The 17,862-nt window shown below is 60.0% G+C and overlaps 1 protein-coding gene across 2 annotated transcripts in view; it reads right to left on the reverse strand.

The window, feature by feature from the left end:
• Positions 1-10,340: 10,340 nt before the first annotated feature.
• The window catches only part of ADORA2A (adenosine A2a receptor), a 15,559-nt gene continuing 8,037 nt past the window's right edge, over positions 10,341-17,862 (reverse strand). For both annotated transcript variants that reach the window (XM_040251198.1, XM_040251197.1), the window contains exon 3: positions 10,341-11,919. In XM_040251198.1, the coding sequence (XP_040107132.1) occupies positions 11,070-11,919 (850 nt within the window). In that variant the 3' untranslated portion in view covers positions 10,341-11,069. The remainder of the gene's footprint in view (positions 11,920-17,862) is intronic.

Consider the following 17,862-nt stretch of genomic DNA (forward strand, 5'->3'; position numbering starts at 1 on the left):
TTTGGCAGAGGAAAAAAAAAAAAACCCTGTGTCGATAAGAGCTCACTCGCGAAGGCAGGGATCCCGTGCTTTGTCCCTGCGTCTCTGGTCTGGGTGGGAGGAGGGCCACCGAAAGTGGCCCTGGGCCGCCAGACCAAAGTCTGAAGCCGGCAGGCCAGCCTGGCTCTGGAGGTGCCTCAGGTCTTCCCTTCCTTGTTGGCACGTTTCATCTTTAATTCTTCATCAGTTAATTCACATTTCATTCTTGACAGTGCTGGGAAGGAGAATTGGAAATACTTCTACATGTTAAATGTGAGAAAGAGGGCAGCGCAATCTTAACTTCAACGCACTCCTCAGCGGTGGCCCTGTCTGAGGGGGACCCCAGGCTGCTGCCCTCGCCGGGAACATGCTGGTAGGAAATCTTGGGGCGGAAGCAGGGGAGTCAGGCTCAGTGTGATGTGTAGTGTATGTATTTATGGTTTGTACTAAGGCGATGGCACCCCACTCCAGTACTCTCGCCTGGAAAATCCCATGGACGGAGGAGCCTGGTGGGCTGCATTCCAAGGGGTCGCTAAGAGTCGGACACGGCTGAGCGACTTCACTTTCACTTTTCACTTTCACGAATTGGAGAAGGAAATGGCAACCCACTCCAGTGTTCTTGCCTGGAGAATCCCAGGGGCGGGGGAGCCTGGTGGGCTGCCGTCTCTGGGGTCGCACAGAGTCGGACACGACTGAAGTGACTTAGCAGCAGCAGCAGCAACGGTTGCCAAGGCAACGATATTTATCACATTGCATAGTCATATTCCTTAAGGCGAATCATCGTCTGTGTTCTTCGGGCTGTGCATTAGGACCCTATGACTTACGTACTAAAGACAGGTTTGTTGCCTTGAACAGCAGCAGTGTTGCCACGCACACACACATACCGTCTCCCAGGACCGTCGTTTTGTTCTGCTTTCTATAGTCTCACTTTTTTGGGCTCCACGTGGGAGGGATATATAGTGCTTGTCTCTGTGTGACTTACCTCAAGGTCCGCCGTGCTCAGGCAGCAGGCTGTTCTCAGTTCCGTCGTGCGTGTGCTGCGTCTGACTGTGTCCATTCATCCACCGATTGGCGTTTGAGTTGTCTCCACATCTTGGCTGTTGTGGCCAGCGCTGCGATGAGCGTGGGAGTGCAGATGCCTTGTTGAAACCCTGTTTTCATCTCCTCTGGCTGTGTACCCAGGAACGGGGTGCTGGGCCACAGGCTGAGTCTGTTTTTGGTTTTTTTTTGGAGGAACCTCCATGTTGTTTTCCATCGAGGCTGGACCAGGTTACATTCCCACCAATAATGGACAAAGGGGTGGAACTTAGTTTCACATGCTTGTCGGTCAGCTAGACTCCTCGTCTGAACTGTCTGGTTTTCACTCCACCCACTTGGCTCACATGTGATTTTCACAGGAGTTGCGTGCTGTGGACACTCATCCTTCACTGAGTGTTGGCTACACGACTGTACTTCCTTTCTCCAAGTCTGTGGCTTTCCTTCGTACTTTTTGAATGTTTCTTGTGGGAAAAAAAGTTAAAAATTTTAAATAAGTGGACTTAGCAGTATTTTCTCTTGCAGCTTCTGTGTTTTAAGAAATCCGTCTTTCCCCAGAGGTCATAAAGTTATATCTTTGTTTTTTTGTTTGTTTCTTGTTTGTTGAAAGAGTTAGAGGGTTTTTTAGCCACCTTTATTTTGTTTTCAGTCTTACTTTTCCATTAAGAAGCTCTGTTGTCTCAGAGCCATTTAACGCGCACTCCGTCCTTCTTCTGTGATTTGTAATCTCACCGCTGCTGTATGACGATACCCATGTAAGACACATTTGTCTCCGACCTTGAGATCCCACCCACTCTGTCTGTCTGCCTGTCTGCCTATTGTAACGTCTGCCTTGAGCTTTACTCTTTATATGTCTGTTAAGGAACATTTTCACCTTCTTCCAAAGGGGGAAAGTTATTTTGGCTCTTTTTGATCCTCCCCCCCCCACACACACATGATTTTTTTTTCAATCCAGATTGTCAAATTTCATGAAAACTCTCTTGGGCTTTTTTAGGGGTCTGTATTTCATTTCAAATTAACTTGGGAATGATTGCCAGTTTTATAATAGCAACTCTTCCCGCTCACGAGCTCGGCGCGTCTCTGCCTCGGTTAGAGCCTTCTCTTTCTGCACATATTTGTGAGCTTTATTCTCAGGTACCCTCTAGTTTTTGTTGCTGTTGTAAATGATGTATTTGTAAATCGCTTCTTAGAACGGCTGTTAACTTGATTGCTGTTGGAACTTCTTTCTTTTATTATCGTTTTGGTTGCACCTGGTCTTCGTCGCTACGTGAGGGCCTTCTCTGGTTGCGGCAAGTGGAACCTGCTCTCCAGTTGCCGTGTGCCGGCCTCGTCGCAGCGGCCTCTCTGGAGGCGCGCAGGCTCACAGGCGGCTCTGGCTGCGGCTTGCCGGCTCTGGGGCCCCGGGGGTTTCAGTAGTTGAGCACAGGCGCTCGTTAGCTGCGGCTGCTGGCTTAGTTGTTCCTTGGCACGTGAAATCTTCCTGGGCCAGGGACCAAACCCATTTCCCTGCGTTGGCGGGCAGATTCTTACCCACCACGCCACCAGGGAAGTCCTCTTCTAGTAGTTTTTGATGGTATAAAGGAAGGCTGTTGATTTTTATAATATTGGCCATTAGCCAGCAGCCTTGAGGCACTCTCGTTAGTACAGTCATCTCCAAAGAAATGTTTTGAATTTTTCAATATAGGGAATTAATGCAAATACTATCACTCTGCCTCCTTTCCCAGGCTTGCATGTATCGTGCTTATTGCGATCACTCAGACCTTTACTACAATATTGAATAGTCTTTACTAGAAAGAGAAGGCGTCTAATATTTCACCACTGAGTACGATGTTTGCCATAGGTGTTCAAAAAATACTGTTTATTGGGCTAAGAAATGCTTTCATATTTCTAGTTTACAGAGAGTTTTGAGTATGAATAGATGTTGAGTTTTTAACGTCATAATAATTGGCTGTCTCTATTGAGATATGTTTTTTTAACTTACTAATGTGAATAATTCTGATTGATTATCTAATGTTAAGCCACCCTTGCATTCCTGGGATAAACTCCAATGGGTCGTGATTTATTTTTATACATTGCTAATACTGAGTGTTTTGTGTCTAAATTTGTGGATAATGTTGGCCTCAAGTTTTCCTTTTCATACTTACAGTATAGAGAGGTGTAAACAAACTGTTTTTATGAGGGTTAGAGCCATTAGAATCAGAGGGGAATTTCAAGCAGCCCATTCGATCATGTCACTAGAGAAGGAAACACTGGAACCCAGAGAAAGGAAATGCCTTTCCCAAATTATATAGAGTCACAAACAGAGTTGGGACTGAAGTACTCGGTAGAGCACTTACGAATTTCCAGTTGCTCTCCCGTTCACGGCCTTACTCTGCCTTTCAGGAAGAGTGCTGTTTACTGCCCTCAGTCAGTCAAGAACCGCCTGCAATGCAGGAGACCTGGGTTCGATCCCTGGGTCAGGAAGATCCCCTGGAGGAGGGCATGGCAACCCACTCCAGTGGGAAATCCCACGGACAGAGGAGCCTGGCGGGCCACAGTCCATGGGGTCACAAGAGTCAGACACGACTGAGCAACTGAACCACCACATTTAAGGTTGGGCCAAGAACCAGAGAAGTCACATCGTGAATCATGTGACTGGAAGCCAGGCATCTGACTCCTAGACCAGAGCCCCTTCCGAGTTACTTTTGTTCTCTGCCCAACCCCCCGACAGATCGATCCACTGTTTACCCGGCAATGAAGGGAACCCTGAGACGTGCATCCAAAATGATTATTGTATAGGAGTCCAGCAGTATCTTCACAGGCATGTCAGACAAGCGGCCCGTCTGCTTGAGCGCGTCTGTCTGAGCGGCCACTCCAGCGGCAGGGGGAGGCCTTCGTGGTCTCCAGGGGTTGTCGGGTGAAGGGACACCCTCAAGACCAGAGTAAGTCCAGGGGGTCTCTAAGGCTGTCCCTCGTGGGGTCTCTGTTACAAGGGCAGAGCATGGTCCCTGAGGGCCTGCCCTCGCCGCCCCCGACAACGGGGCTGGAGTTTCCCTCCCAGCCCTCCCCCAGCCCTCGGCCCCCGGCCCTCCCCCAGTATCTCTCGCAAGCTGCTTCCTGCACCAGCGCCCTTGTTTTGCGCCCTGCTATTTGTGTCTGCTTCTAACAGCTGGCCCCAGCCCGGCAGCCCCTTGCTCGGAGGATTATCCAATTATCCCATTAGCCCAGCGTGTCCTTCCTTCCTCCAGAGCTATTAGCTCCCGTCCCTCCTGCTCCCTCGCTCCCTCCGAGGGCCTGTCTGCAGCCTCTGTTGCTCCTTCCCAGCCAGGCTGAGGGCTGGTCAGCCCCCAACACACAGATTCGGGGAGCCCCAGAGCTGGAAGGGCACTCTGCATGGCGGAAGGAAGCTGGCCACCGAATTTCAAGTCACGTGAGCCCGTTGGGCCCCACGCAGGCCTCAGGCCCTGGGTCTCTCATGTTCACGGCCGTGCTCGTCCCCACCGCACCTGGGCACCCCGCTGTATCAGACGCTCCCCGTGCTCGACCCTGGGCTGGAGGGGAAACTGTTCCCACTTCACTGTCTGGAAATGTGTGGTGGGGATGAGACGTTACGGTCTAAGAGAGAGAGAGCACGCGCCGGGGGAAACCAGCACATTACCCAGGCGCTAAGTCACCTTAACAAAAGAGATCTCAGCAGGAGTAGGTGTCCCCTGCACAGAGCAGGCGCTGGCGCTGGAGGGCGAAGAGGCTCCCAGCAGGGGTCACGAGGGCCTCCTGGAGGAGGTCGTGGTGAAGCATGGGCAGTGTTCAATGTAGGGGGATTCAGAAGGCCTGCATTCCTTCCTGGCAGAGGCCTCCCTGAAAAGGAGAGACGGGGAGTGGGCTAGGATTGGGGGAGCGGCTCAGCTGGCTCATTTGGGGCGGCTGGGCGACGAGGAGGGGCTTGGCCGGCGCAGCATCCTGAGGGTGGCCTGGCGTGACCGGGAGCGCCGTCCTGGGGCTGCTGCGGGAAGGGCAGTCTGACTGCAGGGGCCGAAGCAGCTACAGCAAAAACAGAGGTCGGTCTGGAGCTCATCCAGGTGGGTGAGAGGATGAGGCTTTGGTAACGCCATGACTTTGGGGGGACTCCTGGAGGTAGGATGTATGGAACAGACTCAGAAGACGTCTGGAAAGAGGCATTGGCAGGCTACCACCGACTGGGTCTGGGGAGACAAGGACCCCAGCAGTGGGAAGAGCTGGGCAGGGAGGAGGCGGGGTGGGTGAAGACCCTCCGCTCTGCACCCTCGGGCACCCGTTAGGTGGAGTACGTCATAAACTGGCAAAGTCTGCTTAACCCCGCTGCGTGATGCCTTCCCTACCCCACGCGCGAGCTCCTCAGGCTTCTCCAGACGTCCACGTGCTGACCTCACCAGACAGCAGGGCCTTTCAGAGAAGCCTTCGCTCCCCTGGCCCCAAGCTGCTAACTGTGCTGGCCAAGATGGGGCTGGAGACAATAGAGGATCCGGCGGCCGTGTCCCTTGCAGGCCAGTGAGGCGGGGGTGTCCTCGGAGTGCCCTCCCACCCGCCGAGGTCTTGAGCACCTTCCCGCGGTCACTTGTTAATTGTGCCAGGTGTCGCTGAGACTCCCTTCTCCGGGCGGGTGCGTCCGCACTAGGGACTTGAGTTTGCTGACGATCGGCTGTGGTGTTGAGACCAGACGACCCTCCTGCCTTGAGCTGGGACCCAGACCCCACGGAGCTCCTCCTCCCTGGGGCTCCGTCAACTGAAACGTGAGGCTGCTGTAGGCTGCAGCCGTTTCTTCGTGGGGCGCTCTGCACAGAGTTCACCACCGCTGACCTTAGCGGCTGCAGGGTCCATTGTTGTGGTGGGCACTGGTGCTGCAGCTGGGCTCCGCCTTCCCACCTGTCCTTGCACCCTTGCCTTTTCGGACTGGCTACAGGACTGGCATTCATTTTCACTGGTCTTTGCCCAGTTTTCTCTGCCTGGCCCCCTGAGGTCATTTTGAACCCCGATTGGGTCAGCCCAGACACTTGTAGTATCCCTTCTCTGCTCCCTCTGATAAGTTGTGACTCCCCTGGACTTGAGACGCTCACTGGATGGGACGGGAGAGGGCGCAGACCCCCGGTGACCCAATGTTTGTGTTCCTTGCTGAGGGGGTCAGCCAGTGTCTGCTCTCAGCTCCCAGCCCCGACAGGAACCGGAGGCTTCCAGGCGCCCGGTTTAAACCCTCACTTGCCACCTTCCTGAGTCTTTGCACCGGGTCTTTGTTGGCGCGTGCAGGCTTGTGTCTAGCTGTGGAGGGCGGGGGCTCTTCTCTACTGCAATGCACAGGCTTCTCGCTGCAGAGACTTCTCTTGTTTAGAGCACAGGCTCTGCGACCCAGGCTTCCAGTCGCAGCACGTGGACTCGGTGGTTCTGACTCACCAGCTGGGGGCATGTGGGCTCTTCCCGGACCGGGGATCAAACCTGTGTCTCCTGCAGTTGCGGGCGATTCCTATCCACTGCACCACCGGAGAAGTTTGCCACGTTTCTTTATCTCAGCGTGGCTGGGCGTTTGTGGTGCATACTTTCCAAAGCACTGCCACATCGATTCTGCTTTGTTTAAAAGCAGGCACGGCAAGTCAAAGAGGGTCTCACCCACAGTCAAAGAAGCCAGTGGCAAGGCCATTTGAACCTGGTACAGACCCCATGCAGAGCTGTGTGAGGCAGGGTGGTGGTTTCAGGAGTGAACCGGGGGGTTTTTTGGCATCTCTGGATGAGGCAGAAAAGACAGTCAAGCTGAAACTCCAAGAGGTAGGCGAGGGATGACCACAGAAGTCCTGGCCCGGTCTCTCCAGTCCCCTAAAGATTCTGCAGCTGCCAACAGTTGTGACGGGCTTTAGGCATGAATTTTCCCAAGAGAAAACTACATAATTTTTATAATTTTATAAAAGTTTATAATTTTTATCTGATATTTAAAAAAAAAAAAAATCTCTGAATCTAAACCAGGTTCTATCACCCTCATTCTCCTTTCTAACCCAACTAGAGAGTGTGGGTGGATTGAGAAAGAGCAGAAAAGAAAGATCAAAACTGTGACAAGCCTCTGACAACATTTTAACTTGAAAATTGCCTGCAAATGGGAGGCGTAATCCCATGTGGCGTGTGTCTGCTCAGCCTCCTCCGCAGCTCTTGACAAACACCCGGAAGGCACATCCCTGGATGCGACCGTGGGTCCTGGAAAGATGAACCCACATCGGCCGGCCTGATGCCCAGTGTGCCCAGCACACTCCCGGGGCCTGCGTCCGGATGGCGGCCTCACCTTCCGCTGCCCTGGTTGACAGCACCTCTGCCTGCCCACCCCCGACTGCCCCTGCCCAGCATCACCAGGAGGTGCCCAGGAAGTGCTTGAGAGGAAGAGTCAGGAGTGGGCTCCTTCCCACCCCAGCACGCTCTGCGCACTTCCTGGCCATTAGACGCCGGTCCAGATGGCGAGTCTCTGCGTGGCTCTTAACACACAGGCACACTTCCCCGGGCAAGGCAGAGACACATGGATGGTTCTGCATCCAGCCTTTCCTACTGGCGGGGGGAAAAAAATCCTTCCCTCAGAGGAGACGGAATCCTCATACCCGTCACCTGTCCCCCCAACCCCAGAGCCTCTCTCCAAGCCCGACTCACGGGAGGGCAGCGAGCTTGTTGGGGAGCTCTGCCAACTTGCTCTTTCCCCTCTGACAGAAGACGGGGTGTATCCAGAGCCCCTCAGAAGGTGCCTGCACACCCAGGCTCCGTGCTCTGCGTGTCCAGCCCTCTCCTCAGAGTCTGGAAGCCATCCAGCGTTCTCCCACCCCTCCCAGCCCTGCAGCCCGACGGGGGCTGTCCCAGCGTGACAGCTGCTGCCCTTGGGTGCAGTGAGGGGCGCCTTAGGACGGGGGTGGGGCGGGTGAAGGGAGGAGGGGGCCGTGGGAATCCGACTTCCAGTACCTCGCTTTCCACTTTCCAGAGGAGATGGGGCCCTGAGGGGGCAACCTGCCTCACCGCAGACCTCAGGCCTCCCCAAGTTCCTGCTCCCCTAACGCAGCCTCCGCCAAGGGGCACAGGTTGTCCCAGGGCTCAGGCAGTGTGTGGGTCCGGCAGGGGGCTCGGGGAGAGCACTCACCATGTTGACAGCCCACAGGACCAGCCACGCTGGGTGCGTGCGTGCGAGACGGGCCAGGAGCGTGTTCTCGGCCCAGAGCGCCTTCCCTTAGGGACCGGCGTCGAGGCAGGCCGCGACGGACCGCTCCTCCTGCCCAAGCCGCTGGCTTCCACGAGCCCCCCGGGCCCCTGTTTCTCCATCACAGTTTTGAAGAAGGCCCGCTTCCAGCTCTGGGGTCCCCTGGCCCAGCCCAGTAGATCACGGGGTGGCCTCCCATTTCCTCTCACTTCCCAGGCTGCCCTCATCCCTGAGCTGCCGGGGTCTGTCTCTGGAGCTTGCCCCCCAGTGTTATGTCCAGAACTGAGGCTGCCCCGCTTGACCCCCCACAGCAGGCTCCTGAGAACCCAGCTGTTTTAGGTAAGAGGAAGGGGCCTTAATGCAAACGGGGAGCGTCGCGGAGGTGGGCTTTCAAGGGGCAAGTGGGCCCGCCTCGCGGAGCGAGTGATGAGCCAGGACCCAGCCTGAGCCGGGCCTCTGCTCACAGGCTTCCCTGGGAACCCTGGTGACTCCACAGAGAGGGCTGGTCTCTGATAGAACCCCGTGCCTGGGACAGGCTGGGAGAAGCCTGCTGCCCACCCCCGAACCCCGGGAAAGGCCAGGAGAGGCCTGAGGGGGCCCCGGGCCGGAGCCTCAGGGCTTCGAGCAGCCCTGACGTGACCCCCAGCCGCTCGCCTCTGCAGCCCCAGGGCTGGGCCGGCCTCACGTCTCGCTGGTGCTGCTGCTGCTGCGGGGGTGACTTTGCCCAGACGTGCGTTCGTGTGCACACACGTGTGCATCTTCTTGTACAGCCAGGGCATGACACATTGCGAGGGCCCGGGCTCAGTGGCACCCGAAACGTCTCCTGAGGCCCAGCCCTGTTCCTCCCCAGCCCACACCTCTGTCCCCCCCGAGGCCTCAGCAAAGGCTGGAGAGACGGGCTTTCTCCTTCCCGGCCTTTGTGGGTCTCCCGGTGGTCTCTCCCCACCAGCTGGGCAGGAGGACTCGGAGCCTTTGCGCTCTTGGCTGCTTCAGGCCCCAAGCTGGCCACCGTTCTGCCCTCTGCCCACAGCCAGCACATGCCAGCGTGTGCGGAGTGGAGAGGCCTGCATGGGTAGGGTGGGCTGTGCGTTGCTCTCTGCGGCTCCGGTCCTGTCTGTGAGAGCCCCTGGGAAGTCCCGCTGCCCGCGTCCACCTGCATCTCTGAGGCAGGGGCTCAGGGGTCGTCCTGCGTCTCCTCTGTGTAGCCAGCCTGGAGGACCTCTGATGGATGGGGCCATAAGGTAGTGCCGCCGCAAGCCCAGCTTGGCTTGGGGTCCTCACACGTACATCTGTTTGGTAGGAGCAGGAGGGTGTGCAGGGCAACGCCGTGAGACCTGGGGAGCAGGGTGAAAACACGAGGAGCGGGCTGCTGTCTCTCGTCTTCAGCAGCGTGGTGGGACCACGGCAAGACTGCGTAGTTTTCGGTTTGGCTGAGACAGTTCATCGAGGTCTTGGACGTTCGGTCAGATAAACCTGGGTTTTAGCTCCCTTCTGCCGTTTGCAAGCTGGGGACGGGGACAGGTGCCGAGCCTCCCTCTGCTGTTCAGCCTCCTGCACAGGGGCTCCCGGGGCTGCGCGAGCACCTCCTGAGGCTTCTCCTGTTCCGTCTCTGTCCCGAGGGTGCCTCTGCGACTCGAGACCAGGCCTGGCTCTCTCTGGGGCACCCCCCGCTTCAGGCTTCTCCAGAACAGAAGGGGGGCACCTGCTCCTTGGTGGAGGGGGCAGGGCCCAGAGACAGTGTCGGAGCAAGAAACCCCCCTGGTGGGAGTAGGGGAAGGCAGGGAGGCCTCTATCCGTACCCCACATCGATTCGATTCCTCTGTGGCCTTGGGGAGGGGGACGAAGAGGGCTGCAGAGGCTTCGGGGAGGCGGGAGCCTGCTCCCCACGCTGAGGGGGCCCAGAAGGGCGCCTCCTTCCTTTGGGACTGCACATGGACCTGTGGATTTTGCTGCAAGCAGACAGCCCGCTCCGGAGGAAGAGGGGTGCCCCGGAGCCCGCCCAGCCACCCACCGCGGCCCCAGGCAGGCTGTCTACCTCATACCTGCAACAGAGACCCCTAGGTGTGTGGTAGGCCTGACTGTGGGCAGGGAAAGGAACTCAGACGCCGTTCTCACGGGACAAGCTTAAAACACAATGTGGCTCATTTTTATTTTATCTCAGAAAAAAACAACAAAATAATATTCCCTTCAGAAGGCAAGGCAGTTAGAGAGGGCCTCTGCCCGGGCAGCTCCGAGCCATCCAAACTCACCCCCGCTGGCTGGCCCTGACTGCCGCCCTGCACCCACACCCTGGCCCCCTCAGCTACAACCCCTGTCCTCAAAGGGATGCGCGGGCCGCTCAGGGCAGTCGGGGACGCCTGCAGCCAGGTTAGCAGCAGGACTGAAACGGAGCCAGCAGCCAGGGAGGGAAGGTAAAATAGAAAGGGTTTCCTCGGGCTTTCCTTTTCTCCTGGAAAAACAAAACCAGTCCAACACCGCCACCAAGCATAGCAGCTCTGAACCCTTGGAAGCCTGGGGGCGGGGTGAGTGTGGCGGGGGGCCCTGTGGGGCCGTTCCCAGCCTCAGGCCGGCCAGCCTGCTCTGCGGAGACACGGAGGCACTGGGCGGTGCTTCAGCGGCTGGGGACCGGCCCTGGCCTGGTGCAGGGCCGCCTCCGTGGGCTCCAGACCCTTCCTGCTGGGCCTCACGCCGCTCCAGCCGGTGGGGGCGCCCTCCTCGGCCCAAAGTGGGAACCGACCGCGAGAAAGGGGGTCTCCGCACATGCACTCCGCTCCCAGCACGACCGGTTCCCCCCAAGCGGGAGGAGAAAGAGTCCCTTCCCTTCAGAGGGGGCGGACTCGGCGGGTCCTCAAGACGCTCCTGCCCCGCCCCGGGGGCCCCCGGGGCCCGGGGACTCTGGGCGCCGGCCCTGGAGCTGCGCGTCCGGGAGGGCGCTGGGCAGCGCCAGGGCGGGGCCGTCGGGCCGGGCGGCGCTGCCGTTGGCCCAGGCGCCCCCGGGCGGGTGGCCGTTGAGGCGGAGGCCCACGCGCTCCGTGTCGTGCGCCGCCAGGGCGCGGGCGCCGGGCCCCCCCGCCTTGAAGGGCTCGCGCGGCCGCCGCCGCCGCCGCAGCACGTGGTTGCGCACGATCCTGCGGAAGGTGTGGCGGAACTCGCGGATGCGGTAGGCGTAGATGAACGGGTTCACCACCGAGTTGCCGTGCGAGAGGACGATGGTCAGGTACATGAGCCAGGGCGGGGCGTGGCCGCACGAGGGGCAGAAGAAGGTGAAGCAGTTGATGACGTGCAGGGGCAGCCAGCACAGGGCGAACAGCCCCACGATGATGGCCAGCGACTTGGCGGCGTGCACCTCCTTCTGCAGCGTGGACCGCGCGCGCTCCCCCGGGGGCGCCGGCTGGCTCTCCGTCTGCTTCAGCTGCCGCCGCGCCGCCAGGAAGATGCGCAGGTAGACACCCAGCATGAGCAGCAGGGGCAGCAGCACGCAAGCGAAGAAGTTGTAGTAGACCATGTAGCCCATGGGCACCACGTCCTCGAAGAGGCAGGCCACCTGGCCCTCCCCGCAGGCCCGCGAGCTGTTCCGGCCCTCCTGCTGACTGCAGTTGTTCCAGCCCAGCATGGGGGTCAGGCCGATGGCGAAGGACAGCACCCAGCAGACCGCGATGATGCCCTTGGCCCGCGCGCTGGTCACCAAGCCGTTGTACCTGGAAGAGGGCACCCGCGTCAGAGAGGAGCCTGGGCGCCCGCCGCCCGACCCGCCCACTGGCTCCGAGGTCTTGGACCAGGCGCTTCCTGCCGCCCGGCCTCGGTGTGTCCTCTGATGGCTGCAGTCCTTGACTTGTTTTGGTTTAAAGGGACTAATGCGACTTGGGAAGGGGGAGGGGAGAAGTTATCCCCTCCAGGCCGATCTTAGGTGCCGCTAGAACGCAGTTCCCTGTAGCGTGGGAATGCCCCGGAGGGTGGCCGCTGGCTGGGGACAGCACCAGCCAGATCCAGCCAGTCGGGGGTGGGGGTCACACCTCCTGTGCCCCATGCTGCTGCTTTCCTACTTGACCTGGGGTCCCCAGAAGCCCCCCCAGGGAGAGGCAGCACCAGTGGGGAGTGGAAGGGTGGAGGTCCCAGGCCAGATGAGATGTTCATCTCCCTTCCAAATCTGCCCACAGCCCTCTGGAGAGAGGTCAGGATGTCTTAACGTTTTTACAGCAGCCTTCACAGATGGTAAAGTGTCTGCCTGCAATGCGGGAGACCCGGGTTCGATTCCTGGGTTGGGAAGATCCCCTGGAGAAGGAAATGGCAATCCATTCCAGCACTCTTGCCTGGAAAATCCCATGGACAGAGGAGCCTGATAGGCTACAGTCCATGCGGTCGCAGAGTCGGACACTGAGCGACTTCACTTACACTTTCACGTTCAAGAGGACGCAGCTGCTCGAGATCCTAAGGCCCAGAGAGAAGTAGTCTGGCCCAAATCGCTCCACACTCTGGAGGGCTCCACACTTGGGGAGAGGCCGGGCCCGCGGGCCCAGAAGCTGACGCCAACGAAAAGAGATGGCAGGGACTTCCCTGGTGGCCCCGTGGGTGAGACACCAAGCTCCCAACACAGGGGACCTGGGTTCTATCCCGTCAGGGGACTAGATCCCACGTGCCACAGAGACCCGGAGCAGCCAAATAAATCAAGTTTGAAAAAAAGACGGCAGAGATTTTGAAGAACAGGCAGTCAAAAAACTCATCTCCCAGACTGAGGAGGGCGGCCTCACTGTTCCGAGAGATGAGCTGCGCTTCAGGGTTTTGGTTCGCCAACACCTCTACCAGTAAACCCGACCCATCCCTTTAAAGTTCAGGTCAGCTGTCTTCCCAGAGGAGTATCAAGCGCAACGAATCCCACCCAAGCTGGGCTCCCAAGGCTGGGGGCCCCGTGGATTCTGCGTCCTCTGCATCATCATCACTGAGACAGGCTGTAACAGGTGTCAAGGAGACGTTCGCTTCCCTTAATTCCAGGATTGGAAGTGTCTGCAGACACTAGATCAAGGGGGAGCAGACACGGGGGCCTGCAGGCCCCACGGGTGCGAGGCCAGCGGGCTGCTGCACGTCACCGAGTGTGCAGGAGGCTCTAGACCTTCCGCAGCCACCCCTGCGCCCCCACCGCCACACATGCCTCCCCGGCGCCGCAGGGTCTCGGGGGCCGGGAGCCGGCTGTTCTGGGTAAAATCACCCACGGGGTTAAATTTTGTCAGCTGACTCACATTAAGGAGAAAAGAAAACCTGGGAGCCTCTGACCTCCCATCTAAGCCCTCATTCTCCTCTCCTGAGACCCCAGGAGAGGCATGGCGCTGCTGTGGGCATGCCAGGAGCTCAGAGGCTACTCAGGCCAAGGTGAGTTTGTCAGTTCTGAGCCCGAACAGTGCCCGAGCAGGACCCCACTCTCCTGAGCTCTGCGGCCCAGTCCGCGCGGGCTTGGGTGCCTCCGGCAGGAAGAGGGTCACGGGCTTTCCCAGTTCGCCCAAGCCACAGAAGGCCTACACTGCCCTATTTCGGTTCTGGAGCTTCCAACGTAAGGTCAGAGGTAATTATTTTTTTTCCCCATTTAATTCTTACGTAGCACTTGCTGTGTGCTAGGCGCTGTTTCTAGTACCCCACAAGCTAATTTATATAATCTCATTGAATAGGAGACTGCTTTAATGTTGACATTTTTCTGAAGAAAAGCATGTCCCTCTCTGGGTTCTAGCCCTGGTGCGTTCTTGCTTAGCCACGTTCTGTCACTCTGAGCCTCAGTCTCCTTGTCTGTAAAATGGGGCTAAGAACGCGGGGCCTGGAGCACTGTCTCATGAGGGCAGAACAGAGGGTCAGTGGGTGGACGCCACAGGCAGGTGGGTCGTGGTTCACAGGAGACATGGGCTGCCTCGGGCAGGGATGACCCTCCTGTCACTGGAGGCAACCAAGTAGAAGCAAACCTTTTCACCTACAGTCCCCGAGTGCAGCTGCTGAGGAAGAGGAGGCTGACTGATATTCCCTGAGTAAATGAACCTGGGGGCTGCGGGGGGAAGCCGGGGCCCAGCGTGAAGGCTGCTGGGGACACGGTTTAGAAAGCCCACACTGTCCAGCTGTCTCCATGCAGACGAGGAGGCCCAGGAGAGGAAGTCTGCCGCTGCACACTGTAAAGGAAGCCCCTCCTGGGGGCAGGAGCAGACTGAGGCCACTCGTCCGTGGGCAGAGGATGTCTGGAGGAGCCCCGGCCCTGCCTTCCCGGAAGGCGGCGGGGCCCCAGCTCCTCACCGTGCTTGCTTCTCTTCCTTTTGATGTTTTAATACGTGCAGTTCTTTATTTAAGGAGCACCCAGACAGATTAATCTTGTTACTCAAAAGAAAGCCTCTTAGGCCGAGAGCCCTGGACCCAGGCTCCCAGGGGACCGGGCCAACGTTTGGGCTCAAACGGGGAGCCACGGCCGCGCCCCAGCCTGGCCCAGCGGCAGCCCCGCGGCTGTGTCTGTGATTGAGGTGGTCGCAGCCTGCCCCGCGGGGCCTCAGACAGCCTGCCTGCCTGCCGGGCGGGGGTGTGCCCCAGCCAGCCAGCGCTGCATGGCCCTGGGGGCCTGGAGGCGTCGCAGGGAGCTGGCACCCCACACTTTGTGCTGCTGAGCCTTCTGGGGGCCCCTGTCTCTCTCAGTGGGGGCTGCCCTCTGATCCAGTCATGCCCCCCCAGTTCTTGGTGAGACTCGCTGCGCACCTGCCCTTCAGCCAGGACAAAGCAGAGTCTTCCCCAGTCGCCCAAAGGCACCGCGGCTGGTACCCACCCTCCCTCCCAGGCGCAGGCAGGCCTGAGCCGCTGCACAAGCCCTGTGGGCTGGTGCACCCGTCCCCTCTCCCTGCCCAGGGCCCACCTGCAGGCTCCTTCCTTCCCTGGGGTGTCCATCCAGGCGGGGCCCCCCGTGACACCTGCCCCCCAACACCGGTGCGCCCCTGGTGTGCCCCCATAGTCTTGGCGTCACGCCCTGCAGGGAGCACCCTCTCCGGCGCCCACTCAGAAGCCAGGGCGCTCGGGTCTGACCTCTGGGGCAATCCAGCACCCGGGCCCGGGACTCTGCTGCCCCACGAGGAGGCTGCTCCCCAGGGTCTGCAGAGAGCCATCGCCAGGGGTTAACGAGAGAGGAGGGAGGTGGCCCTGGAGATACCCTGGGAGTCTGTCTGCTGGGGACATGGAGAGCGCCCGTCCCCGGCCCTGGGCAGGCCCTGCCTTCGCTCAGCAGGGCCCGGGCACACGGAGGCGCACAGAGATCTTTCTGAAGCTGCAGTCTTCGTTTTTAAAGAGAAAGTAACGGTGAACGGTGCGGGCCTGGGGACGGGCTCCTTAGAGCATCGCCAGCAGCTGGACTTCAGAGCAGCCAGCGAGCCTCCTGAGTAGGGCAGGAGATGGCACTCGGGCCGGGCTGGCGTTCCCCGGGAGGGGCAAGGACAGCTGTCCCGAGCCGGGTGGCGGCCCGGAGCTGCCAGGAGCTCCAGGCTCCCGCCTGCCCCTGTCTCGCCCCCTCACGCCTGGCCTGCTCTCGGGTGCCCCGGGCTCCTGCCTGCCCCTGTCTTGCCCCCTCACGCCTGGCCTGCTCTCGGGCGCCCCAGCAGACACCGGCCCATGCCTTGTCGTCCGGCCCTCGTGTCCCAGGGCCCTTGAGTCCCAGGGTCAGGAGACACTTTTCCTTCGGAGCAGCCGCTGGCATCCTCCTGCGCAACAGAAGGGTCACAGCCGCCGCCGGCCAGGGATCAGCGGAGATGTGAGCTCACATCCTGCTGGCGGTGGTGCCCTGCCCCGGAGGGACGAACAGCACCTCCACCGTCAGTCCGCGGCCGCCTGGCCCGGGAGCCAGGCCGGCCCCTCCAGAGTCCTGCCTCGAGGAGCTCAGACAGCCGAGGTCGGGGTGGGACTAGGCCCTGCTCCTGAAGGTCGTGGGGCCCGGAAGGCAGGCGGGGCTGGGCAGGGGTGGCCAGGCCCATGGCTCTGAGCCTCCAGCAGCTTCAGAAAGGCCCGAATCCCCAGCCACCCTCCCGCCATCCTCTGCAGGGCCCCACCACTCCAGTCCACTCATTGGCCCTCAAAACACTCGGCTCCTGGGACAGATGAAAAAGGGGCCAGAGAGGGGCAGCAGACTCCCCAGTCACACAGCACGGGCCACCCGACTGCACCAGGGAGGGAGGCTGGGACGTGTGACTCTCAGAGAGCAGACAGGAAGCCACAGGCCTCTCTCTTGCGATTCGTGGCTAACCCTGATCGCCCCCAGACCCGCCGTCCCTTGCTTGACTCAGGCCCACACTGGCCCTTGCCTGGAAAGGGACATCAGTCAGACCGACCTCTGTGTCCTGGACCAGCCTGGACTTCAGACCGCCATTCAGGCTGGCCCTCGGTTGGGGCCGGGGTCACCTTTCCTTCTGACGAGGGCCCTAGGCTCTCCCGGGCCACGGCATCCCTGGAGCACCACGCAGGGCCCGTCCTCCTTTGTTTGAGCAGCAGGACGTGGGCGTGTGCTGCCCCCCGAGAGCCCGGGGGCAGCAACGGCCGCCTGAGCTGGGGGCCTGGGGCGGCCCTGTGAGCAACCCCGCAAAGGGCCGAAGTCACCGGGCAGCAGGTGTGCCCCTCCCAGACGCGCCCGCCTGTGCTGCCAGCTCGCTGCGCGGCCCCAGGGGCTGCCGCTTCTCAGTCTCTTTTTCCCACCCAGATGATGGAGGAAATGACCTCTAACGTGCCCGTGTTTCCACTTGCTCATCGAGCCTCTTCCCCGGACAGGCCAGGGCGCCCTCAACCCAGCGTGGGGCTGCTCCGTAAGCAGGCGCCACCTGTCAGCGTTCACCACCTCCCTCGGGCCTGCTGCCATCGAAGTGGTGGGGCTCAGCCCCAGAACGGAGGGGCAGGGAGGCAGGGCCAAAGCCCCCCAGCCCCTCTGGGGGTGGGGTGGGGAGGGGCGGCTTCCTAGCCCGGCTGGGCTGGTGGTTGTGTAGGTGGAGGCTGCATTTAAGTGAACTCAGCCTCGGGGAGAGTCTTTGTTTCCACAACACTTGCCTGAAGTCATTTCACAAGTTTCTCCAGGAAAACCCCACCAGCCGTAAGCCCGTGGTGGCTGAGAAGCACAATTTGCATAGAGGTCCAAATGACTCACCAAGGCATCTGGCCAAGTCACTTCCCCTCAGGGTCATTTTCCTAACCTGCAAAGTGCAGGCTGGCCCGGAGGGGCTGGAAGCAGGCGACTTCTAGCTGAGGCCCGTGGTCTCCCGTGGGGCCCACCCCACCCCAGCATCGCGCTTTGTGGCGGGAGGCCCAGACGCAGCCACCCCCTCCCCCAGGCCTGGACACCGGGGCCACCGAGAGCTGCAGCACAGCAGGCTCTCCTGGGCAGCCCTGGGGAGGACCAGCCTGGCCACGCCCACGGCGACCAGCCAGCACGGCACAACTGCCGGCCCTGCCAAGCCCTGGGCAGCCCCATGGCTCCGGCCCCGGCTCCACACACTGACACCAGACCAAACCCTGACCCCAGGGGTTCACCCTGACCCCCAAGTTCACCATGACCCCGGGTTCACCATGACCCCCGGTTCACCCTGACCCCGGGTTCACCATGACCCCCAGCTCACCCTGATCCCTGGGTTCACCCTGATCCCTGGGTTCACCCTGAC

Source organism: Oryx dammah, unplaced genomic scaffold (assembly GCF_014754425.2).
Source record: "Oryx dammah isolate SB20612 unplaced genomic scaffold, SCBI_Odam_1.1 HiC_scaffold_12, whole genome shotgun sequence".
Lineage (NCBI taxonomy): Eukaryota > Metazoa > Chordata > Mammalia > Artiodactyla > Bovidae > Oryx > Oryx dammah.